Below are 26,348 nucleotides of genomic sequence, written 5' to 3' on the forward strand. Positions count from 1 at the left end.
AGCGCACCGCTGAAGAGAAAGTGTCCCCGTACGACACACCGTATTGGTTGGAGCATGCAGAGAAGAAATCTTCAACTGGTGCTCAGCGCTTCACGCTATGAGACCACGACGTTATTTTTAGTCGTAGATCCTGCAGAAAGGCTCTCTGGGCCGTTAAGACTGTGCTCAAATTGCTCAATCAATGCACAGGCAGGAAAACAGGGTATTTTACTGGTAACTGGAAATCCAGTACAAGGTTTATGCCTCATTTGGGTCTGGTGTAGCGCTGCCATGCACAGCTTAATAGGGGGTAAGTTCCTTACAAGACTCATACGGATCTACCGCACCGGAGTAATTTCGATCCCAGTCTGCTGGCAATGAATGTCTGCCATAAAATCCAACCTTTTCTACATTTCTAAACTTAACTTTTGGAAATGCAGCACAGGGTTAGCTCTCTGTTCTTCTGTGAAGCAGTCTGCTTTGGTCAGCTGGAGACCTTTCTGAGTCATACTAAAAAGTACACATTTGCACAAAGAATGCACTGACAAAGCCCAATCACCCTCACACTCTTGGTCTCACCCTAAATGGTTGGGACACAGTCAGTGATGCTTGGGGTACATGATGGATCCCAGTTATAAACTCCCCTGTACTATCTTTTCCTGTGGCAAAAGAGCAACAATGAGCCAATGTTTCAGAAAATGGTACAATTCACAAGCTAATTTGAAGACCATGATCTACATATTACTATTGAAATGAAAATTGTTCTACATCTAAATTTCTAGCTCTGAAGAAATACCTACACATACACAAGACACATGTAGACATATCTGTCATTTTTCTACATATAGGGGAAAAGAAACAAAGAGAAGGAGCAATATTTTAAATAGGTACAATTAAACAATCCCTCAGTATTCATAGTCCTCGTCTTCACCACAATCCCTAATCAGCAATCGCAGAAACATGGTTTGCCAATTTTTATTTTTGGAGTATGTGTATTTTAAAGCTATTTATTATAAAAAAGCCATCTCACTTAATATTGCATTTTAAAATTTCTTTTTAAACCATACCAAATTCAATTCAAATCAATAATCTCTTATTTTAATGATTATATAGGTAATTCAGCAAGTACATGGTTAATCTTGAATAGTCCCATTGATTTCAGCAGAGTAAAATTTACTGATTTAGGCTTTGGGAAAATGCTGGTTTTTTTGCTTGGATCACCCTTTCTTAGTATTGAACCAACGTAATATTTCAGGTTTTGTCGTTATAGTGATAGCAAGAATATCAGATAAGCTCATTTTAAAAACAGTAATACATTTGAGAGAAAACTTGAGTGTCTCTTCTATTTTGAGAAAGACAGATAAGCAAAGCAATTTATGGTTCAAAATCTACTTTTATATAGAAAGTGAATATTTAATTCCACTTAAGAATCGGTAAAGGCTTCTTTTAGTGTCTAAATAACAGACTGTCCTCTCTGTTTAAACGTGTGGCTTGCTTTCCTCTGTTTTCATGAAAGACCTGGCAAAAGTTAAAAGCTGTGTCTTGTTCAGCGCAACGGACAGAGCTGAGCGTTAGCAAAATCTGATTTTAGCTGCCGGGATATTTACGCCTGCACGGCACCCTCATCTCCTGACTACCCAGACCTTGTGCAGATCCGAACCGAAAGCGTTTGAGCCAAACCTGCGCCGTACGTGCCAGCCTGCAGTTCTGGAGCAAACTCCCCTGCCCTTCCAGTAACACCTCTTCGCCGCCTTTAACTCAGAAACGTCGGAAAATCTCCCAGGAAGCACAGTGCCCTGCCTAAGCCATTATTTGAAGAGACGGGGAGAAGGCTTAGTTTTGCGGCGTGGGGATGACAAGAGGAGGAGCGCGCAGGGCTGCAGTTGCCCGTCACTGCTGCGGGCATGGGGTACGGACCCCGGGGTGCGCAGGAGGAGCCAGGACCACCCTCTGCACCAGGACGGGATGCCAGGATAGTAAAGGAATGACAGATGTGGCCAGCAAGACTGATCTCCCCCATGACGTACATACCTCAAGCCTCTCTAGCCAAAGAGGTGGTTAGATGTAGAGTTATATGTTAAGTACTACTGGGCTCGTCTTGCATATGGCATGCTTAGATTCATACCTGCAGACAAAATTACAAACAGATTTTCCCCACAAAGTGTCTTTCTTACAGATTTTATGCATGCTGTGTAAAAAAAAATACATAAAGGCAAATGAAAGCTACTTGCAAGCATCTGTACAAGGTTAATGTTTACCATGTTACAGAACAGCCAAGTGACGTATAGTACATGACGTTTCCTGAAGACAGAGTAAGACACAGTGTGTGAGTATATCTGGGGAAAAATCATGTTTTAAATCTGTTTTAAATTTCTAAGCCCACAAGCCAAAATATCAATTGCTTCTAGGAGTGTTTCAGAGTGGAATATAGATCAGTTTACCATACTTCAAGTTCCCCTTTTCTGGTGAGAAAGCTGCAACAAAAACACCTCAGGCGTACCCTTAAACTCTCCTGTTTAAGCGACGTTTGTCATTACTCTTACTCCTGATTTATAAATCAACCATATGTGAAACACAATGTTCAAAAAGTTGCAAAACTTCAGTTAAAGCACAGAAGACCTATTATTTTTACTGACCCTCCCAAAAAAGAAAAATCATTGCAAGTTTGGAACTCAGCTCAGACTTTACTTATTCCAGTTTAGCTTAATCAATCTCTGCCAGTGTCCTCTGCCAGAACACAGAGGTCTCATGACCTGAAAATGGCAGGGCCCTCCCTGCCACACAGGCCTCTCAGCTATTGCCTATTTGGGGGATGTCATTTATTAGATGCACAAAACAGGCACCACCTCTCCCACAGAAAGACATAAAATGAAAAGTCACATCAGTTCCTGCTGACCTTCCCAGGTCTCCATTGACCATCTGATTCCAGTATGCAAAGTATACCACATATATATATATATTCCCTACATGTATATATAGAGATAGCAAAAAGTTTTCTTTTCTCTAACCTGTGAATTTTCAATATATTTTCATGTATATGGAAGCTTCTCCTGAGGGAATTCACTACCTGAAGAAAATCAGGATGTCAGAGGCAAGCTCTCAGTACCTTTGACTGTTTGGGACTTCTTTTGATGAGCCCTTCCATTAAACCATCACACGCACTGACTTCTCTGCAGTTAAGAGAATGCAGACAGTGCAAGTATAACATCTTTCTGCTGCTGTTTTCATAAATGAATGCTCATTAAATGCACTGTATCACCTGTAACACTTTTCACATGAAATACGTGCATATTGGAGCACCACCAGTCAAGAGGCCATGCCTGATCTTACTCAATGACTATACAGTACTTGGTTTCAATATTAAACTGTCCTCTGGACTGCCTACAGATACAGCTCCTCTTTTCCAAAAGGTCATTATATTTACTGAGTCAACACTCTTCTGAAGCCAAGAAGCACATATGCGTGCAAGGATTCCACTAGGGTTTGTGGTGATGAGGGGGGAACATGGACACATGTTGGTTGTGTCATCACCACACATGGCCAGCTGCACACTCTACTTGCTGCTTTTGCACTGCACAGGAAAGAGTTAGTAAAAGCGTCTAAAATACTCTGCCACCATTCGTATTTTAAGCCTATTTCCTTCCCACGCATTAGTGGCTTCTTGGTGTTCACGTTCCTCAAGGGGCTTGGGGCATCATCTTTCAGGAGGAGAACTGGAGAGAAGGAGACCAGCAGGTGGAGGAGGTGGTTAATCGCCTTCGCTGACTTTGGCAAGCGGACTCGCTTGAGTGAGTGAGAAGGGGTGGCCTGGGGGCCTAATTCTGCTCTTCCCCATGAGGAACAGAAATGCCTGGTGATGCCTGAGGGACTGCAGAAGATGCATGGCTGCTTAGAGAGCTCAGGAAGAGACTGAGAGACTGAGGAGAGAAAAAGGAGGGGAAAAAGGAATGACTAGGAAAATGACATGCCTGGGATTCTGCTCAGGGTAAATAAAACAAGATAATTTTATTTATTTCTTAAAAGGGGAATGAAAGAAACAAACCACAAAATGTTTTAGGAGTATAACTGTGCTGCATGGGGTTGAACTGGGAAAGCTGCAGATGGAGTGACAAAAAACCAAGTGTACTTCCAGGGCACTCTAGGAGTCCTTTGGCAGCATGAATAAAGCAAAGGATGAATGGTGGAAATCATTGGGAAATCTGAAGCAGCTGAGATATGACTGCAAGGTATCGCAGCTGGGGTATCTGGGGACCTGTTTGGGAGCCAAGGAAGTTATTCAAGAATATAGGGAGAAGGGTAGGAGCAATGGGCCCAGCTGTGGCTAAGGAGAGGGGAGGATGGGAGAGAAGAGAAATTAAAAAAAAACAACCCAAAACCAAAATGGCAGAGGGGATACACTGGCAGGAGTTGGGAAAACAGGAGAAAGGATGAAGGAAGCTTAAGGAGACCAAAAGATGCTGACAGCTATGCAGGCGTCAGGAAGGAGATGCTGGAGCAGGGAGACGGGCGAGACCTGCTGGTGGAGGCTGCCAGAGGTTGCAAACGAGATGGGTGAGATGGGAGAAAGGGGCAGGGGCGCAGCAAGCTGAGGCAGCCAGCTGAGGGAGGATGTGCTGCTGCCTGGCCTGAAGAGACAGCAAAGGGGCAGCTGGACCAGGCGAGTGAGAAAGCTCAGCTCGGGGAGTAAAATAGAGACTCAGTAAGCTTCACATTTTTATTAACTGGCGACAGAAAGATTGGTGGAAAAGTACTATACAAAGTCAAACATTTTTGTGTGTGTGTGTGTGTTACCTTTGCGTGTGGACTGAAGGTCATCAGGGAGAACTGTGCAGGGGCTGGTTTTTCTCTTTGTAACTCTCTCCATGTAACCAATGTTGACACTTCAGTTTTATTGAATATAGCAAACACTTGGGTGCTTGATAGGGAGGATAATGAATGCTTTTAAGGTGTACAAATTTGGCATATGTTGCAATTCCCTACCAGCATGTTCTTCCAGAAAACTGAAGAAGGAGCGGGGCTGGGCTCCTTATTGGCACTGATGTGCAGCTCCAGTGAGACTCATGTGCTGGCACGAGTACCCTTGTCCTCTCAGGGTTGTCGCAATGGTTGTTAGCTGCCCTCCTTGGTTTAGCTACCTGTGGCCTTCATGGTCCCTATCCTTCAGAAATCCTCTTGCTTGCCCTCCTGTGCTTTTCACTCCCATCATCAAACACATCGGTCTCCCCTCTTCTTCTGTTTCATAGAATCACAGAATCATAGAACCATTAAGGTTGGAAAAGACTTTTAAGATCATCAAGTCCAACCGTCAACCCAACACCACCATGCCCACTAAACCATGTCCTGAAGTGCCATATCCACATGTTTTTTGAACACCTCCAGTGATGGTGACTCCACCACCTCCCTGGGCAGCCTGGTCCAACGTTTGACCACTCTCTCTGTAAAGACATTTTTCCTAATGTCTCCAGCACCTCAACATCCTTCTTGTACTGAGGGGCCCAAAACTGAACACAGGATTCGAGGTGTGGCCTCACCAGTGTACAGGGCACAATCACTTCCCTACTCCTGCTGGCCACACTAGTTCTGATACAGGCCAGGACGCTGGGCACACTGCTGGCACATGTTCAGCCGGCTGTCAACCAGCACCCCCAGGTCCTTTTCCACCAGGTAGCTCTCCAGCCACTCCTACCCAAGCCTGTAGCGTGAGGCTGCACCTTGAATACTGTGTTCAGCTTTGGGCCCCTCACTACAAGAAGGATGCTGAGGTGCTGGAGCATGTCCAGAGAAGGGCAACGAAGCTGGTAAGGGGTCTGGAGCACAAGTCTGATGAGGAGCAGCTGAGGGAACTGGGGTTGTTCAGTCTGGAGAAGAGGAGGCTGAGGGGAGACCTTATCGCTCTCTACAACTACCTGAAAGGGGGTTGTGGCAACGAGGGTGTTGGTCTCTTCTCCCAAGTAACTAGTGATAGGATGAGAGGAAATGGCCTCAAGTTGCACCAGGGGAGGTTTAGATTGGATATTAGGAAAAATTTCTTCACCGAGAGGGTGGTCAAGCATTGGAACAGGCTGCCCAGGCAGGTGGTGGAGTCACCATCACTGGAAGTGTTCAAAAAACGTGTGGATGTGGCGCTTCAGGACATGGTTTAGGGGACACGGTGGCGCTGGATTAATGGTTGGACTTGATGATCTTGAAGGTCCTTTCCAACCTCAGTGATTCTGTGTGTGATTCTGTGTGTTCCATGGGGTTGTTGTGACCCAAGCGCAGGACCCAGCACAAAACATTTCCTAATGTTTTCCTTTCAACCTTCTTTCCCAACTGCCTCTGACCTCAGATCCCACCTTTGCTGCTCCAACTTTCTGCGTCCATAAAGCCCCTGTACAGATACCTCAGCTCACTCCACCAGCCTGGCTCTCCCCCAGGCAGGCCATGTGGAAGGTACGCGTGCCCAACAAATTTCTGTTTCTGAGAAGCGATCGGCACTTCTCTGCACCCATGAGGTGCTCCTACAAGCCCTGGTACCTCTGGGTACCTCCCAAAGCGTTCTGCACCCCTCCTGCTCCTGTGGCCCCTCCTGCCAGCCCTGAGCAGTCTTCTTCTCCCCTTGACTTTCCCCGACCCGTGACTGAACCTCAGGAGGACTCTGCCTGGGCCCTGCCCGACACGTCCACCTGCTCCTTCCCAGCTGTCCCTCCCCCGGACCTGCTCCGTTGACCATTTTCGCCTTCTCTCTTCCCAGTGAGGCCGTACCGAGAGGGCGGGACGCGATGGCGGCCGGAGGGGAGCGGTAAGAAGCGGTGTTCGCGTGCGTCCCTGCCCTGCCCGGTTTCACAGGAGGCCCGGCCGCCGCCTCTGTTTGCGGCGTGCTGCGAGCTCAGGCCGCTCTCGCCACCACCGACCGGTTGTCCCCTGCCAGCACCGGGGGCTCAATACAAGCCCCTGGAGCCGGCCCTGCGTCCCTGCCCGTGCCTGGCAGCGCCTGGCGTTCCGGCGCCCTTTCACAGGGCCGATGCTTTTCACGAGCATGGTGGCTGAAGAGAGCTGCCCCTCCCCGGCGGCACCGCAGGAGTTTCTAGAGGAATAGGAAAACCAGCCACGCCAAAAACTTGTTCAGCCAGCTTGTTGTCCAATGGTTTGTTTGGTAAACTGTGCGGTTATTTTTGTTCGAGGAAACTGGTATTTTTAAAGGATTGGCAGTTATTAAACAGCATTTAATGTGTAAGGGAAACTTACGATGAATACATTAGCATCTGTGCCAGACCAAACATCTGTAGTTTTTAGTGGAGCAGGCAATAGGAAATCAGAATTTTAATTCTGCTTTCCAGCTGACACTATAAATCAGCTATTTTAAATTCAGCCAAATTGAAGAGTTAAGTTTTTTGGTTCTTAGGGTCAAAAATGAATAGCTTTAACCCAGCAAAGTATTCCACATGAACGAGGCATGTGAGTAATCTTATCCTTAAAACTACTTGTTTACACACTGATAAATGCAGATGATCGTTTTAAAAAACCTCAGAGGCATATGCTAATTCAAAACATGCCCAGATGAATGGTGGGAGCCTGCCAAGCTTCACAGGTTTTAGGCTTCAGTTTTACGTTAGAAGCACCTGTATAAACCCAGAGGTCAGGAAGAAAAGTTCCCAGTTTGACTTGACAAGACACCCCACGAGGAGTGCGCGGCTGCAGCCAGCCTGCCCTCGGCTAGCTCGCCCCCAGCGCAGCCCCTCTGTGGGGGCTCAGCTGGCCCCGGGCACGGCCTCCCACCCTACTTCGTCCCCACAGCGGGACCTCCGGTCACCAAAGGGGACATCTGCTATTTCGGTACCTGCTGGGGAAGGAGGTCTCTGGCAACATCTCTCCTGGCTTCAATTTTTGCCATTCAGTCAGCAACCAGTGAGGGCTAAAAAGAAACCTGCCACAACATAAAAATCGTCACGGTGGTGACGTACTCCAGCTATGTACAGTCATCAATGACTGAGTTATTCTGATTTAATGAGTTACCTTTTGTGAGCCGAGTTACAATAACCCACCTCAATTAAAGAGTAAGGTAACTTAGACTAAACTACTATGAAAGTGATTAAATCCAAAGCACGAAGTGTTTAAAACAGTGTGTCGTATTTAACAGGTGGGGTAGGCAAAAGATGTTCCTGTCTACACTTACACAGTCTGAGCTTAGGAGTGCAACTTGGTAAGCCATGGTAATTTAATAGTTTAAAATTGTCCTGTTGATGCAAAAGCTAAGGATTCAACACCTACAGAGGCTGGTAGCCTTCACTATAGCTTGTTTGCTCTTGGAAATGGCTGATGCAGAAGGGATGTCACAGAAAACAGGATGAATGAAATTGAGTATTACAGGGCACGTTGAATGGATTATTTTGCAGATGTATTGCCTAAATTATTAGGATGGGCTTGTGACTGGACAAACTACTTAAACTATTCAGAAAGTAATTCTGGAAAATATGAAAAAGTCAGTAATTGCAAAACATTGCTGACCAACTTCAGTTAATGCATCTTGGAAGGACAGTGATGGTCTCAAGATGAACTTAATGAAGAGAAGAAATGGTATGGGCTAATAAGCTACAATTCAGCAAGGACAAGGGCAAACTTCTACATGTTGGTTGGAATAACTGATTGTGCAAACAGGGCAGAAAGTGATATGAAGGATGTGTGAATTACCATGTGCTACCAACCAAATGCCAACCATTTCATTCTGCTGAGAAAAAAAATGTCATATGGGGATGTATGAACAGGAGTGCCATATGCAAGATGTGCGAAATCATCCTCCTACTCTACTTGCTGCTGAAAGCCTCAGCCTAAATCCTGCACCCGGATTTCGGCACCACACTCCACAGAAGATGTGTAGCGGCCAAAAGCAAGAAGATTGCTGGCAGTCTGGTAAGCATAGTCTGAGGCAACCTGGGATGAAAGGGAAGAGGACTGGGCAGCTGAGAGTGGTCCCAAATATGCAAAGAGAAAGAAAAGAAATTGTTTTCCAGAGGCAGTGGATGAATAAGGAGGACAGTTGAGTTGCAAGAGGGGAATTCAGGTTAGACGTGATGCAAACGCTATAGCGGTGAAACACAGGGGGAAGCGGCCCAAGGAGGAGACAACGTGCAGGGCGAGAAGCGTCTGTTAGGAAAGACGTAATCTTGTCCTGTGGCAGAGGGCAGATGATGTCTGGAGAGTGTCCCCCGACTCTGGCTCTGCAATGCTGACAAAAAGTTAAAAATCCTCAGCTGCTATAAACCGGGGAAACTTCATTAATAATTTATATGAGTAAAGGGGCCTTGCCCAAAATGTGTCCAGTGTAATAATTTTTTCTATCTAATTTTTGCTTTTAGCCATGAGATTATGAGTAATAGCTATGGGGCTACACTGTTCGCCAGGAATCTTTTAGCTTTCTAAAGGTCAGTTAATCTATGATCTAATCTGATGGTCACTGAAATTAAGTGGAAGTAGTTCAGCAGGCTATAATGGAGGGTTGGTTTGTGTCTCTAGCCTTCAGTTACCTTGAGTTAAAGCATCCTTTATAAGCAAAACAACATATAGGAATTAAATAAATTTTGAAATGCATGCTGAACCTTTCTGTTGTGCTGCAGGGGAAAAAAAAAAAAAGAAACCCTGCCTTTCTAGCTATCTGCTGGTTTAAAACAGTTCTTGTTAAAAACTCCAGAGTGTCTTTAGTGCCTTCTGTTCACCTGTTGATATTCCTGTCCCTAGGGAGATTTTATGCAGCTGGGGAAGGCAAGATTCACAAATTTGGCTGCTCTGTCTTGACTTGTTCACAGTGAGAGCTGAGCTGCGTATTTGAAACTTACTCCTTTTAAGAGTGGAATACTTCAACTAAGCAAGACAAAAAAAAAAAAAACAGGAAAAAAAAAAGAAAAGAAAAGCGGAGTTGGCTATACAGCTCAGCAGTTAAAGGAGAACTAAAATAGGAGAGTGAAACTTTTCATAGTTATCTGTAAGTCTTCAAGGTTTTCAAGTCTCACCATAGTCAGTCTTAGTGAATTAAAGATCTGAAAGGTTGTCCCAGTGAGCAGATGCTTTGGTCCCTCAACAGAGATAGTATTTCATATTTTTGAGTTGCTTTCCCCAGGTGCTTTCATTTCATACGGCTGGACTTTAGGCTGCTTTTCTACTACTCTTGCAACACATCTGGAGATCCCCTCCTATGTAATACTATATGTAAGATAAGATACACTACTTAGTTTGAGGAATCAATTTTATAATACATGCACAGGCATAAAAACCCACAAAAGAAACCAAAGACTCAGGTCAGAAAGCTAGCCTTCTTTGCACTCTGACTTTCTTATGCTGCGTTTCCTCTAGATTATGATACAGCTTAATTTTCATGGATGTCACCTGAAAATGAGAGCCGATATAATGTAGCTGAATTCTCTCTGTCGCCGAATATACTCTGTATGTTAACTGGTAGTGTGATGCACTGAAGCACAGTCTTTAATTAAAGCGCAACACCACCACAAAAAGCTCCGGTACGAGCATGGCATAGGCACCTGGTGCGGGATATAAAAGTAGCTGTGCTGAAACATGTTGTATTGCTACACGATGTGACTAAGTCAGTGGAGACGCTCTTACTCTTGAAACCTCAAGTATTACTGAGCACTGATTTTCAGCGGAGGAAGCTGATATCAAATCACTGCATGTATTATTTTTCTCCACAAATGAATGACGCCGCAAACGAGGACATGCTAAGCACCTACAGCGCACAAAGCTTTTCACGCTGGTTATGAAGCAAACACAAACAAAGGGGCTGTGAGCTCCCCAGAGCTCTCGTTTTGTCTCCCGTGAAGTCCTCCTGCCTGCTTGGGTGCAACGTGCGGCATCCCACAGGAGCCCTGGTGCCAAGGGGAGAGGGCACTGATTTTGGGCCGGGAGCAAGCTGACCGCCCTTCTCCTCCTCTCCTTCCTACCCTCGAGGAAAGCAAAACCAAACCAAAACCACCTCATATGCCACAGTGAGTGAAGGCCGTACGAAGACCGGGGCGATGAAGATGCCTCTGCTGGCACCAGAGCCGGGGAGTGGCCGATGCCGCAGGATGCGCTGGCACTAACCAGACGGGTCTGTCCCTGACCGGGGGAGGCAAAGCCCTCCAGCCCAGGGCTGTGAAGCCCTCCCTACGCTCACTCAGCCAACACAGGGGCTTCAGGAGAAACGCAACCCAGAACCAACCACAGCCCCTGCCCCGCGGACAGGCGCCTGCCAAGCCGGGACAGCGCCGCTCTGCTCCCCGAAGGAGCCGGTGCCCTCGAAACGCCTGGCACGCGCAGCCCCTTTGATCTGTCGGCACAGCTGACGCCGTCTTTGTGGCACGGGGACCCCAGCAAAGGTCTCCCTCCGACGCTGGCCACCAAAACCAGAACCAAACATCCACAGAAAAGCAGCTGGGCTCCCCCTCTCCACAAGGCATGGTGTTCGCACATCCGCGCTCCTTGCCACCACACGGGCACCGTGCCCTATGGTGGGGTGCTACGTGCACCAGGGCCTGAAGTGTGACTTTAACGTCCCGGCACGGTGCAAACAGCTTAGGCAAAGGGGCCGTCTGGATTCGGCACGGGGCAGCGCTGCAGGTGGGAGGGACCGGGAGCCATGCAGTGATGCTTCTCTGCTTGCTGGGAAATGCGTCAGGGAGGCACAAACACACAAAAGAGAGAGGAGAGAGGAGATAGTTACCTAACATGACGAAGGGGATTCCCAGGAAGGTGGAATTGTATTTCCCACCAGTGAGATTGATGATCCCAGCTGCAGTCAGGGTGGCAAGGGTCACAGTCAGCAATCCCAGCAGGCCAAGCCAGGGTTTGCTGCGGACACAATCCTGCATGGAGCAGCAGAGAATGGCCAAGGTGACCACAAGGACCAAGCTTGTGATCAGGTAGCGTTCTGACACCCTGCTCGTCTTCTGGAAATCCTCCTTCAGCGAAGAAGAAGTGAAAGGATACATTTTCACTTTCCTGTTGGATTTCTGGAAAAGTTCAACAGTGTCACAAAAAATGGATTCCCACTTCTCTGCCACCATGTCATTCAAGGAGTTGATTGCCTGCAAGTAGTAGGTGAGCTGAATGGCTTCTGCAGACTTCACCCGGTCTTTGCTGTGCACAGTAACCCCACCAAGCTGATGCCCGTTATACACTTCCCTGCCATCCTTTAAGTGAGTAATCGGATAAGTGATTGCAAAATTAGTTCGATTAGAAGAACGAGCAGCCTTTAATTCCTCCAGTACATGCACTATGTCGTCCACTATGCATGTCTTGTCATTGTTCAGGATACATATATGGGCAAACGTGTAATTGAAACCAGGTCTTTGAACTTGGATCCTGGTCACAGCAGAGTGCAACTACAAGGGAAAGAGAAATCACACACGTTATTCATCAGTTCATCTCGCACAGTAGCAGCCAGAACAACAGCGGCTCCTCGCCTCCGTCCCTTTCCTATTCGATCTAAGCAATAACAACAGAAGTTCTGGTGACTGCGGTATTAATAGCACACTCATGGCAACGAAAGGAAACATGCATTAAAATTAGCAGTATTATTCCCCTATGTCCTTTGCTGGTAACTCAGGTAGGTTGTGACTTGCATCTGTGCCGCGTGCATCTGCCATTCGTCCCCTCCAAATCAGCAAACTCAAAAGGCCCGGGACTGCCACTTCCGAGCGATCCGGGCTAAGGTGAAAGGGGCAGCGACAGCCCGACCGTGTCCGGGGATAACTGTCGTGCTCAGGATTGCCAAACTACTCCCTCGACAGATAACCTTCAGGCACAAAAGGCAGAAGAGGAATGTGACCGGGGGTGCTGCCTGCGCGGGACGCGGCGGCTGGCTGCGGCAAGAGGACTAGCACTCGCTCCGAGTAAAGGGCAGGCCACATCTGCACATCCTAAGTATAGACGTTGTCGGCATAGCAGGAATAAGATAGCTGGTATTAATTAATTTGCCCTCTTTCCCCCTCCCTCTTTTCCCCCCATCAAATCCTCAGCAAGTCTGAGAGCGGGAAGTCATGGCAGAGAATGACACTGGTTTTCTCTTCTTCTCTCCAGGAGGCTGTGTTAATCAGAGAAGGTCCTAATTTTAGGGCCTGCAGGTTGTTACCCCTTATTGTTTGGTCCAGCAGCTCTTAGTGCAGCCTCCTTTTTAAGTGGTTTTGCATCCTTCTGAAATTTGCCGTGCCTGAGCTGTGACCCAAACTGCATTCAGTTATTTTTGAGCATCAGAAGGGCAGAAAAATTACCCCCTCTTCTTGAAAAAATATAGAAAACTCTTGCAACCTTTTCTGAATCTGTTTTAGTCAACACAGAATAAGCAAGAAATCTAAAAGACAGTAAGGGAATAGCCCCAATAGGTTGAGGTTACAATATTTTTCAAAAGTAAAATTTAGTTTGAAAAAAAAAATTAAAAATGTAAAAATTTAGAAAAAAAAATAGAAAAGAGTTTGCCGTTGTTGGGAGTCTTAGCAAAGTGCAAGCTGGTTTTTTTGCATGTGGGTGCATTTTCCTTGTACCCACCACCATCACCATTTAAATCCTTCTGTGCCACTCTTGTTGTGCAGAAGGTACCAAGACCTTCTGTAAGGACGCTGCCGAGGTCAAGGTGATCTTACCCACCACCAGAAGTCTGAGCAGACTTCCCCTGCGGCTGTGATGTCCTTCGTCGTGGGTAGCCATGAAGTTCAGGGAAAGGGCTTCCTCTGCTCTTTTCCAGCTGGCACAGGGGGTACCCGATATCCCAAATGCTGGGGGGCCCTGCACACCGCTGCGTACGTGCTTTGCACATGGTTCAGTGAGATATGGGATTCTCTGGAGGTGTCAGCAGGGATGACGCAGAGGGGCACGCACCCCTCATGCTGCCCGGTCCCAGCGACCCCCCCATGGACCCCAGTATGCACAGCCCGGTCGCTCGGGTGGTGTCTGCTGCCACGGGGGGAGCACATCACCGGATCTGCTCTGAGGATCTGCATGGATTTATCTTTTGGTCCCTTTTATACCGAGGGAAATGGTGGTAGGAGCATTGCAAAGGTGTGGCGACACAACCAGGGCTGATAAAAAAGAAGGAGAAGCCTTCCTTTACCTGCAAAGCGGGGAGATCACAGCTCTTCCAGGGAACTGAGGAGCCAAATTAAGAATGACTATAATGTCTTTTCCTTAAGGGGGGAATAGTTATTTTCTGCCTTCAGATTTTGAGTGACAATGAAAACTGGCTACCAGGAGATGATTCCTTTTTTTTTTTTCCTACTTGCATATGCTGTTTTCCACTGCAATCCAAAGAGGGCAGGAGGCTTTTATACCCAGAAAAGAGGCTGGGATCAGGTGATATTTAATGGAACTAGTTCCTTCTGAAGACAAACGCTTATTAAAAAAAAAGAAGATATGGTACATGAGAACAGTAAAGCTTATATACTCATCTGGTGGCATTGGACAAAATATTTAATAATCATGGCTAAAATCCCATGTCAGTTGAAGTTAAACAGTCATAAGGACTTTAGTGTGGTACTTCAGACTTATTTGCAGGAAAAAAAACCCATTTATATGATACTATGAATCTGATTGTTTTGTGATTATATGGCATAATCTGTGATGGGTATATATTTAGTTCCTCGGGATGATATGACATCATACAGGGAAAACTTACAAAATTCCTATATTCTCAACTTGTTTCTCTAGCAGCTTGGGGGTGTATTTTTCCACAATTGAGTAGTTTTTATTTTTGACAGAACAGTTCAATATTGACATTGGAAAGACAGGTTTGAGACATGAACTGAACTAACAAATCTTTTCACAGTACTGTGAGAACATGATACCTGGCCATGGCGAGAAGCAAAATTCACCATCATGGTCGGGAGAACACACAACTGTCTGTGCAACAGATTAGGGGCCTTTGCACAGCTCTCTTCTAAAATTAAACAAATTAAAAGATTTGCAGGAACATGCCAAAGAAATGAGCCTGTATGGGGAATCTTTCCTGTTTTTCCATTTTTTTTCTGCAAAACTCTGCTTTCCAAGAGCTGTTTTGGGGTACGAATTCAAATGTATGTCATTACAGTTAGAGGAAAGTGTCCTGATTTACCAAATCAAAGACAGATATCTGATTTTAAATTTTTTACAATGGCAGCTACTCTATGGTTTTCATTGACAACGATTGTAAAATCAGATGCCATATAACAAAGTGCAGCTCAGCACAACTGGGAGGAATGGAAGGAATTTCTTGCCTGTATTAGCGTCACAATACAACTCCTTCAGAGAGTGACACAACGCAGAAGAAACTAAACTGTCATGCAACTTTTATCAATGTGTGTTGCTATTTACCCACCCTGTCTCACTGCTGCGTTTGCTTCCTTCTACATCTGAAGCACTTTCTTTTAATATTTAGGTTATAAAATAACCTCATCTGTCACTGCTGTTACTTCATCTTCAGCAAAAGGCTAGAAGCTAAATGTCATACCTAAAATACTCATTTCCTCTTGGAAACGATCATTTCGGAGTCAGGAGCCTGTTCTGCGGTGGTGCTTCCTCTGAGGCCGTGCTGGGCTGCACCGGGCGCCGCGTCGCGGGCACCTGCCTATCGCACCTCCCAGCGCTGGGGCTTCGGAGGGAGAGGGGAGCAGGCAGCCAGCTCTGTGCCCCAGCACATCCCGGCAGCCGAGCCGCCCCTGGAGCCTGCTGCAAGCTCGTGCTGTTTAGAGCGGCTCTGAGACGTACTCCGAGTTTCGCCAGTGGCCGCACCGTTTGGTCTTGGAGTGGAGGCAAACAGCCAAAGGGGACAAAAACCTACCATTCCCTCCATCCCAACAAAGTCCACTGAGGGCTAACCCAGCATGCCCGAGGGTTCAGCTCCGGGAAGCCTGACTCAGACTTTCATCCTCAAGATAAACACATTGCTTTACCTGCACTTTGTTTTTTCAGACCAGACCCCAGAACACGGACCTCCCCACCTCAGTGCCGGGTAGGGGTGCGCTGCAGCGCGGCTGCAGACTGCCTCTCCCTTCGCTGGTCCGTGGCAGCCCGTGCACCATGGGGCTGCCTCCTCTTCCCTGCCGAAAGCTGCAGTCCCATGGCACTCCCCTCTCTGCTGCCATGCTGGGGATTCAACTGCGGCCACACGGATTTTTCCACTTGCATCCAGAGCCCACACCCATAGCCCCGGGTGACTGGCCTCCGCAAAAAACAGAAGGTCCAAGAGGTTACAAGGGCATGTCCTATGAGTTCAAGGAATTACACGGTCTGCAATTTGGCTTGCCCACGGTACACCAGGAGGTCCCCCAGGAAACTTCAGTTTGTTAACAGGAGTCGGTAAAGGCTGTTGTGTGATGGGGACAACATTAGCAATATGCTAATGCATAATGCATATTGCACTCCTCAATGCAGCAGATTTTAATAGCAAGTAGCCATATTCTGAATAAACCTGGCACCTAGTACTGGGACAAGCGACCGATCACCAGGTTCTCATTTATCCAGCTGTTTCCTTATCCTTACCAATCCTATTAGGAGAAAGGGAGATTTAAAGGAATAACAAAAGCTGAATGAATGTTTTTTCCTGAAGGGAGACATGCACTGCTTGCTCATCGCTCACAGCTTTTTCAGCTAGCTAGCAGTGCAAGGAACCAAAAAGCACTTTACTGCTGAGATGCCAGAGCACTGCAGCATGAGGACTGCACAGTACCGCCTAAGCTATCTTGCCACGGTGGCACACTGTCCCTGAAAGCACTCAGGCATGAAATAATAACTTACACCTCCCCCTTTCATTGCTGTTTAAACAGTGACCATCACTTGCAATTCCCTTCTCCCTTCCGAAAATGGTGTTTATCTGGGTCCCATACCACGCCAGAGATTTCTAGAACAGAGTTTTCTCTTCCTCCAGCCTTTAGCCATTCACATTTGGTAACATCTTGGTCTTGGTCTTTGTTTACTCTAAGTCCCACGCTCACTCAGCTATTTATTTTAGAGAGAGAGGAAAGATGGCTTCAACTGGGAGACAAATCCCTTCCTGCAAATACTTCGAGGTGAGGGCTGTGCTGGTCTCACGTCTCCACACCAAGCCACGTTTCAGCCTGCGGCACGGCTGACGGATGAGATGTGGCGAAATCGCACTGCCCCGCCAGCCGATTTTGCCTGCAGGCCCAGGAGCAGATACCAGGAGGCAAAACCCAAAATCCCTTCACTTACCCTGGGCTAAACCATTCGCTCCAGGGCCTCAGTGTGCTGCGACTGCAAAGATTTCTTCAAGCTGTTTTTGGCTGCTGGTCCTCCTACCCCTGCCATCGGCACAAGAAGGCAGGTGCCGGGAACCACAGCCCCCCAGTAGGCTCAGTTTGGCTGTCCTGGGATGGCCAAGCCCTGCACCAGGCTCTTGCGGGACGGCTCTTCCCCGCACAAGAGCTTGGCACAACTTTCAGCAGAGGCAGCGAAGCTGAACCTGGAGGCAAAGTGGTTCTACTTAGAGATGTATACTCAGGACAGAAAGGAAAGCTTCATTTTATTCTTAAATCCATGCAAAAGATGCAGAGAGCTACAAGAATGGGAGAGGAAAACCTCTAGCCCCTTGGCTTTGTAGAGAAGTCTTGTCTTTAATTCAAAAGTGAGCAGGTATTACCAGAATTTTGTCAATTTAATCAGGTAACAAAAAGGTCTGCAGCCTCCCTGCGAAGCAAACAGATCCCATCCCAGCAGGAAGGGGTTAGAAACTGCTGATTCATTTGCAAAATGGTCCAATCCCAGAAATCCTTTAAGACCACATTACGTAATCTGCTATCCCGATCAAAGCTATGGGCAAAGGGGATGAGGCACGAGGACCCAGTGATGGCCACTGGTGTCCCACACGGGTCTCACCTTGCTGGCAGCACAGCTTTGCTCCCAGGGAAGCTCGGCGGTGAGAGCAACAGCAACCTGCAGTGGGACCCTTCAGTCTTGCCAAGTTCTCATTCCCAGCTCGTGGGAAGACATCCCGACTCCCGTGGGAGCTGCATCAGAGTCGCAGCCACCATTTTTAATATTAAGGATATTAACTACCTTCTACTTATCCTACATACTGCAAAAATGTGTTTGGTTTTGCTGCTGAGCGGTGATGTGCGGTGTTTTATAGGGGATGTTACTCATCGTAAGGACTTGACTATGCTTTGTCACTTGACATATAGCTGACGAATGGCCAACTAGACAAAACTAGCTAGATATACAGATGTCCTCCTGTACTGCAGATGATCTGGCACATAAAGAGACATGTTTTACTCACAGGAGTAAGATCTTTGCAATGACATATTACTTTTTTGTAGTCGTTGCTATTATTTGACTCTATTTAGTCTTTCAGTCTACATCTGATGGTTCAAATTAAAAATGAGCTTCACTCCAGTCAGTGTTGCCAACTCTTACAATTTTTTTAACTGTCATTTTCACTGAGTCTGTTTCTTCTCTGAGCCCTGGAGCCTGAAGTATTGTGATTTTTTAAAAAAACCTCAGCTTTCATTAAAAAAAAAAGAAAGAAATGTCTGATCTCATGGTTATGGAGGAAAGCCTGAGAAGGCTCAAAAATAAAGTGAAGAATGAACTCATTATCTATTACTGCTTAAAATCTCATCACTGTTTTGGGCTCAAGACTCAAAAACTAGAAAGCAGGATTAAGACAACGATTTTAAATATAGGCTTCATTTTCATGTGAGGCTGGTTTACGCTTTTGGTAATTTTTACAGGTAACTTGTGCCAAGGAAAACGAAGAGGAGAAAAAGCCTTTGATGGATTACTATAAATTTCTCCACTTTTTCTGTGATCTCAGTAATCTCTGGCATTTCCTATCTTTGCAGAGTGCTTTTTTATTCACTTCAGGAGATGGCCTCAGTCAAAATGTAAACGGGTTCTGAGAAGGAAAAGACTTGCACAGCTCCCAGCTTAATTCATGAAAGAAAACACTGTGGGGTCTGCAGACATGGGCAGAGCTAAAATACTAAGAGTGTATTTTCATCAGAAGAAGGTGCAGAGAGGGAAGGCAAGGGAGACCCCAAACAGGGCTGTGCCCTGCTGTCAGAGTACCACGGGTGCACGGCAGAGGTTCAAAGAGGGCTGGTGGGCAGCATCCTCCTGACCAAGACATTCTGGCCGGCGGAGACCGCGTGCACAGCCGATGGAGGAAGCCAACAGATCCTAATGGCTCAGGAGAAACATTAGAAGTTGCCGCCAGAGAGCGTGCAGCGAGGAATGCTATGAGTAGCTGGGCTGTGTTCCTAGCAGTCGTACAATCAGGTTTCCTGAAGAGACACCAAGATACTAGTTAAGCAAGCTATGTATTTTTGCAACTAATTTTTTCAGCTGTCCAAAACATGGTGAATTATGTTTTCTCCAAACAATTTTCATGTAAATAAAATCTAAAAATTGTTCAAACTACAAGTCATCAACTGAGGGACAACTATTAGTGCTCAAAGTGGCAGATGTACGTGCATTTACATTTCCATCTGCCTTCTTGATAGCTACAGAAAATTGCTAGATATGATTTTTCTTTTCTAATCTGAAGTGGAGGAGCTTTTCTAATCAACGTGGTCTTAATTCTGACCATTGCCCTGGCAGTTCCAGCTGGATTTGTCCCACTGAGAGAAGACCACTACGGTTTTTGGGCTGACCACTGCTGGAGGACACGACCCCTCTGCGCAGCCTGGTGCATGGCTCCGAGATCGACTTTTCACGATGGGAAAAGAGATGAGGACTTCACTCCTGCGGCTGATCTCGCATCAGCTCTACGGTGGCCTTCTCCACACGTCCCAGATCTCTCTGTAAACACCTCTCTGTCCTCACAGCACTTCTCAGTGAGCTGGAGACACAGTGCAGCCTTGCAGGGAAGGCTCCTCCAGCAGAAGCGCGATCAACGGTCCCTTCCTTGCTGCAGAAAACCTCAATAGCTGCAACTTCATAGCCCATCGTGCTAATTAACAACTCGCCCTTCCAACAGGAGAGCGGGGGTTCTCCTCCTCTAAACCCCAGCTTAAAGACAAGGACCAGTCACAGCTCTCGGGAATCCCAAACGTGGTGGCTAGGGAGCCCTGGCAGCTCTCCTCAGGGCACTGCCTGGAGCACCAGCGGCCCTGACCTCCAACACCTGCCCTGCCTTCTTGCTGCGCTTTCCCGGAGCGGCGACGTCCCCATCACACACGTCCAGCCATGTAATGAGAAAATCTGGCCCCTGTTAAGTGGGAGGTGAGATCTGACCTTTAAAGGCTGGAAGGGCAACGCAGCACGGAGCGCTGGGCTGCGGCATGGCACGAGGGAGAGGCAGGGACCCTATCCCGGCTGGGGTGGCCGGCGCAGCTGGAGTAGGGCAGGGGCCGGCAGGGACCAGCGGGATGTGGTTGTCCTCCCAGGCACGGGCAACTTCAGGACTTCTGCTCCAGTCCTGGCCGGCGCTGTGGGAGAGATCAAACCCTCTCGCCCGCAGGAACCAAGCCGAGGAGCTGCTGCTGCCGCTGGGAGCTTGGGAGGGTTTCTGCATGCACTTCCACGCTGCCCTTGCAGCATGCTATTTATCTTCCCTCTTTCCTGGCTGGGCCCAGATCTTACCTGCGTATCTTAATTCTCATCTGTTTTCGCATAAGATACATTTTAGCCCTGCAGCATTGTGCTGCTATGACAACAGGCTTGCACTTCTGCTGCTTTCACACCCTTGTTTTTCTTGTATCAGGACTCTTCCCCTCATCTTACAGCCTTGCTCTAAAGACATGTCTTAATCCTTTTTTTTTTTTTTTTTTAAGCAGAACTCACTATTTGTTCTGTTGACTGTTTCCCTAGTAGTGTTTTTAGTGCTGGAGCTACCTAGAGGTGGAGACCTACTGTATCTATTGCTAGATCTGCAGTTGACTGCCTGTGTCCAGGCATTCAAAAGTGGCCGAAGTTTTATAATAAAGGGTACCTTGCATTAGCCAGGATCATGACAAACCCAGCTTTTGGCTCTGCTGAACAACCTATTTCCACCGACTTTGAAAATAATGGCTTAAGTGTGCCATGTTTGTACAGCAAAGCAATCGGAAATACCACAGACACGGCAACATAAATATGGTTATTTCCTCTGCAAGTTTCCTCACATGTAGAAAGTAAGTGAGGAAATCTGGGAAGACTGTAGACAGAGTGTGCAGGCACACATGCTAACCAGGACATGACAATTAAGGAGCAGAGAGAGGAAATAAAAACCCAACAAGTATGAGGTCTACAAAACTTTGAAGTTAAACTGTTTCGTTCTGCAGTAATCAGAAGTTATGCAGTTCTTAAACAAATGTGTCTTCAAACAGAAATACGTAATTTTACTATTTGCTTGCATGTTCAAATAGATATTTAATCAGTTATCTAGACCTATTGATAGGTAGTTCATATGAGACAGGTGATACGTATAAGCACTGTCTGAAAATATGTAGTTAGGAGAGGCTTCTTTAAAAAAATATAAACTCTCATCTACAGATTTTCATTTCATTCCCTTTTCATCTTTGTGTCTTGTCATCTTAAGTAGAGTTTTTGCCAAAAAAATACTAGTACTGTGTTATTGTTATAAACACAATAACATTAAGTGGAAGAAAGGATATCCTTCTGCAAAAAAAGGAAACCTTTCATTTAAAAAAAAAAAAAAGTCTTTTGTATTATAACAAGTTAACTTGCTGTAAATATAGAGGCATGAACAGGCTCAAAATGACAGGTGTCTCAAATTCTGGCTAAATCAGAATATATTTTCTGGGGTTCAAAAAATCTGGCTAGGTCTGTATTTCCAGTAAGTCTGTATGCTTTCATCCTACCAAGTTTCTAGCTGCAAGTGGAAATACCACCATGAAATGGTAGGAGGGCTCTTCAAACACTATTTTTAAGTGGGATACTAGGCTTAGACAACTTGTACAGACTTTACATAATCATCTGAACTTTTGCACCATGGTCCACATCAAATATCCCAATTAATTTTGTTTCTCCATGCACTTACTGGAAATATAGGGGTAAAAGCACACTTTCTTCAGTTAGGTGTTTTTACTTCCTACCTCTCTCTCAAGAGTAGAATCTTGAGGAAGAAAGGTCCTGCACACCGACAGCACAGGGTGCCGGTGCCAGTGCCCTGTGCTCAGCTATAGAGCAGGTACAGCAGAGAGCAAAATTTCATTATTGCCCTCCCACAGTATCTCAGTCTCAGGATGCATCTCTCGCACATCCAAGACTCGACCGAGGATTTTTGTTGGATCATCTATTCAAGGCCAGAGATTCAGGGTATGTTCAGGTTCTCCTTTTCTTCTGCAAATGACTATGCTAGCTGGAAACACACTGTTGGGATGGCAGGCACAGAACGGTTTAAGTATTTACGGGGGGGTTATGAGAACTAGGGATACAAAAATAAAATTAAAAAAAAATAAAAAAGGTACTCGGTATCATCTCCAAATCGAAACTATTATATAAGGCAGCGATACGCCTCCCTGGTAATGAGGGGAGAGCTTGTGCGGAGCAGCTTGTACATTCAGCAAGACCTGCCGCTGTCATGTGAGCGGCCAGTGTCGCGCTGGCAGATGCATGCTGCCAGCGGGGAGTCCTACGGCAGCTCCCGCTCTGGGAGTGCTGCTTGAGATCTGGGCCCGTGACAGTCGTGAGGCTGAGCCCTTCCCTAAATCTCTTCCCAGCCAGCCAACAGGGTACCGTGCAGTAGGGCTGATGGCGAGCTTCTCTGGCTGATCACGTGCCCATGAGGAATTGCACTAAGCCAATACTAAGAGTATTCTAGAGATGCCACCAAAGCAGTTATTTCATTACCTGATTAATTGTTTAGGATGCTAGAGTGATTAAGTTTTGACAGGACCGGCTATGTTTCAGTTTCAACTGCTCAGACACCAAACTTTGTATCTCTTTTACTAAGGGGACAATAACAGGAGCTGAGTTCTTCCTCTGCTGAAACCAGAGGAAATCTTCTCCTACCCTCACCACGTGCCTACGGTAGCTGCAGCAGTTCAAGGCTCGTTCCCTTCCCTCCTTGGCTGTCGTGGTGGGATATGGCAGGTAAGGAAACTGAGAAGAGGTGCTGGTAGAGCAGCCGGCGCCTGCCTGGGGCAACCATCCTCCTGGGTCTCCCGTGCTCCTGCTAGTGGGTGGAGATGCAGCAACAACCACGCAGGAAGAGCCGGTGTCCGACCTGACACCTCAGCAAAACCTCTCCCTCGGGGAGGTCATCCTTCTCCAGAGAAAGAAAGAAAAGCAGATGCTGCCATATAGGTTCTCTGTCCTGACCGTGCCTACACAGCACCATTTTCAGGAATGCAGGTGGGATTACTCCATGGTTTCACCCAGGACACTGATTTAGAAGCACAGCACTTGGAGTTGTTTGGCTCTGGACCGGGGCTGGGGGGCTAACTTCAGATGCCTTTGCTCTCTTCTCCGCTCCATGCAACTAGATAGATATATATAGGAAAACCTTGATGGCCACCTTTCTCTTTCCCCTTCCCCTGGTGAGCCCTGCTGACACAAAATGATGTAGCCCTGCATCACCACAGATTTAACACCGCTGGGAGCTGGGAGCCCTCCCTCCTGTTTTGCTGTGCTTTGACCCACGGGGCCATCCGCAGGGCTGGACAGGCAGCTGCCTGAGCCTGGCTCTGCCCACAAACAGGAGAATAATTAGGACAAAAGACATACTGAAATTAATTAGATAAGTAAAGAGTTGGAAATAATGCATCAAATATGCTTGACAATGTCAGATTAACAGTAAGAGTAAACAGTCAAATGGCAATAGTGTTCATTATCTCACTAAATGAAAAATAATCATTTTGTTGGCAAATTCTGTCTATTAAAAATGAGGCAGTGTTAAATACTGACAGAACTTTAAGTTATAGCTCTTTTGCTGATGTGATAAATCTTATGCAGAAGTTTGCTTGCGGAAAGATTCTGAGTAGCATTTATTTGTGTGTCACTGTGCTATTGATAAAACTACAGATCTCTACAGAAAGCAGTGCAGAGAATATTATCATTATTATCCTATGACTGAATATATGTGCACATACTGGATGCGAATACAATTCATGGTAGAAGAAAATGAAGGAATGAAAACCGTCTCTCTGGAGTTTTCTCATTTGCCAGTAACATTCCTGTTACTGTACTTAGTGAGTCGATGCTCATTAAATCTGTTTGCTGATTACTGTTGGGTAATATGTCAACAGCAAAAAAAGGAAAACATAAGATACTGAGTGGCTCTGTACTATAGTTCTGTATGTGGCTACAGTGGAAATAAAATATAAATAAATCCACCGTTAACAGTTATTTCCTTGTTTAGTAAAGAGGGAGGTCTCCCCCAATACAGCAAGTATTTGCATCTATCGTCTCATTTTAGAAGAGACACTCCCTGAAGCTATTAAAAAGAATTAACATTGGCTTTTGTATAGGTTGACAGTTTGACATTCAAGAGGGAAGGAAAAAAAAAAAAGCAATGCTGAGTTTCCGGGGTTTCCATAAGGCAACCGTGAAAACATGCAGGACTGAGCTTGCCACACCTCTGGTTATTTGTAAATGTTCCTTCCCTTTTTCTTGGGTGAACTTGACCCTCTTAACACACAGTTTTTGCACCTGTCCTCCCTGTTTTTCCTTCCGAGATTGTTCGAAACTACAGGGGTGTGAACTAGAGTACCAGCTTCCACAAACGCAGATTTCCGACATGTTATGGCATATAGTACGGTGAGATGTCCTGTCAGATTGTGACCCGCAGGCTCCGTGCCGCTCGAGTGACAGGGAAAGATGCTGTCCGCTCTAACTTGAACCGGCAGCACACGCTGCACCATGCCTGCAATCCCACAGCTGAGCTGGATTTTCCTTCATCTATGAAACCAGCATTTTCTGTGATGGTGGGTTGGGAGTGGAGGGGAAAAAAACACTACCCGCTAAAAATAATCAGCTGAGTTATGTCGTTTGCCTTCATGAGCAGTGAGAAGGAGGTTTTGTGCTACCCCTCTCCAGGCAGAAGTGCAGTCCAGACACAGCAGCAGCCCCCAAAAGCGTTCTCGGCAGCCTGGCAGATCGGTACCTAACTGTTTTTGAAGTTAGAGTTTATCAAACCCCGAGTCGCCTTAACTCGGGAGCACGACTGCAAGACGAGTAGAGAGGCGCCGAAAAATTATTTAAGCAAGCAGCCTGCCATTCTCGCTCACCCAAAGCAAATAAAACCGAAGCAGGGGAAAAAATGGAAAAGGGGAAACAAAAAAAAAAAGGGAAGGGGGGGCAGGGGAGCCCGCCGGCGCTAGCCGGGAGCGCGGTGGGGCAGGCATCCCAACTGTTGCAGGGCGGGTAAGCGGCGGTGGCAGCGCCGGCGTGGCGGGCGGGCAGAGGCCAGCACGCACGAGTGGGTCGGTGGGCGCGGGCAGGTGCGGGGCGCGATGATGCGGGGCGCCGGGGGCCCGCCGCGGTTACCTTGAGGATGAGATCGGTGTGGTGCTGGTCCAGCATGTTGGCCTTGCGGAAGGAGGTGATGATCACCCTGCCGTACCTCCCCGGCGTCTGTAGGTCGGAGTAGAGCCGGTGCTTGGAGCGGTTCACCGGGAAGAGGCTGTCCACCAGGTTCCTCTCGATCTTGGCCAGGCTGTGCGTGGGGGCCAGGAGGTGCTCCACGCTCTCCTCCACCTGATAGCGGCTGAAGCTGGCGCCCAGCAGGATGGAGATGAGCACGGGCGCCGAGGCGAAGAACACCGGGTGGCTGGCGACGAAGTGGCCGAGCCGGGAGAAGGTCGTCCCCAGCCCCCTGTGCAAGACCTGCCGCAACATCCTAGTGCGGAGGGCGCGCAGGAGGGCGAGCGTCGCGCCGGGGCCCTCGCAGCTCCCCCACGGCCCCCGCAAGACCATGGGGCAGCCCCGCCGGGCGCCGCCTCCCCGCCGGCCGCGGCTGCGGGGGGCCGGGGGCCGCCGCCGCGCGTGTCTGTGGGCGTATGTGTGCGGCGTGGGTGTGCGCGCCTGCCCGCCCGTGTGCGTGCGCGGGGCGCCTGGGGCGCTCGTCCCCCCGCAACGCCGCCGTGCCCGGGAGGAGTTTCCCAGCGCCTCCTTGCCCGACTTGCCAACCCGCCGCCCCTCGCCGCGGCGCGGAGCGGCGGCGCGGACCGCCGCGGGAAGGGGGGCAGCCCCGCCGCCGCGGCCCCACCGCCCCTCGCCGCGGGAAGGGGAAGGGGCAGGCGCCGCTCCCCGCCCCCGCCGCGGAGTTTGCGCGGGAGCGGGGCTGCCCGCAGACTGCTGACTAATCCCCCGGCCGCGGCGGGCGGGGCGGGCGCGGAAAGCCCTCCGCGGCGCCCCCGCCGCCGGCGCCCTCCGCCCCGGGGCGCGGGGCCACGCCGGGCGGCGCCTAGCACCGGGCGGCGGGGCGCAGCGCGGCGCCTCCCGCCGGGGCCGCCCCGCGGGCCGCGCTCGGG

The 26,348-nt window shown here is 47.9% G+C and overlaps 1 protein-coding gene across 1 annotated transcript in view; it reads right to left on the minus strand.

Annotated features, from left to right (window-relative positions):
- The window catches only part of PTCHD1 (patched domain containing 1), a 36,428-nt gene extending 10,347 nt beyond the window's left edge, over positions 1-26,081 (minus strand). The window contains exons 1-2 of the mRNA XM_082013020.1: positions 25,363-26,081; positions 11,669-12,329 (exon numbers count right to left, since the gene is read on the minus strand). Coding sequence (XP_081869146.1) covers positions 11,669-12,329; positions 25,363-25,791 — 1,090 coding nt within the window. The 5' untranslated portion in view covers positions 25,792-26,081. The remainder of the gene's footprint in view (positions 1-11,668; positions 12,330-25,362) is intronic.
- Positions 26,082-26,348: the final 267 nt, after the last annotated feature.

Source organism: Phaethon aethereus, assembly GCF_964289735.1.
Source record: "Phaethon aethereus genome assembly, chromosome: 1".
In the NCBI taxonomy this organism is placed as follows: Eukaryota; Metazoa; Chordata; class Aves; order Phaethontiformes; family Phaethontidae; genus Phaethon; species Phaethon aethereus.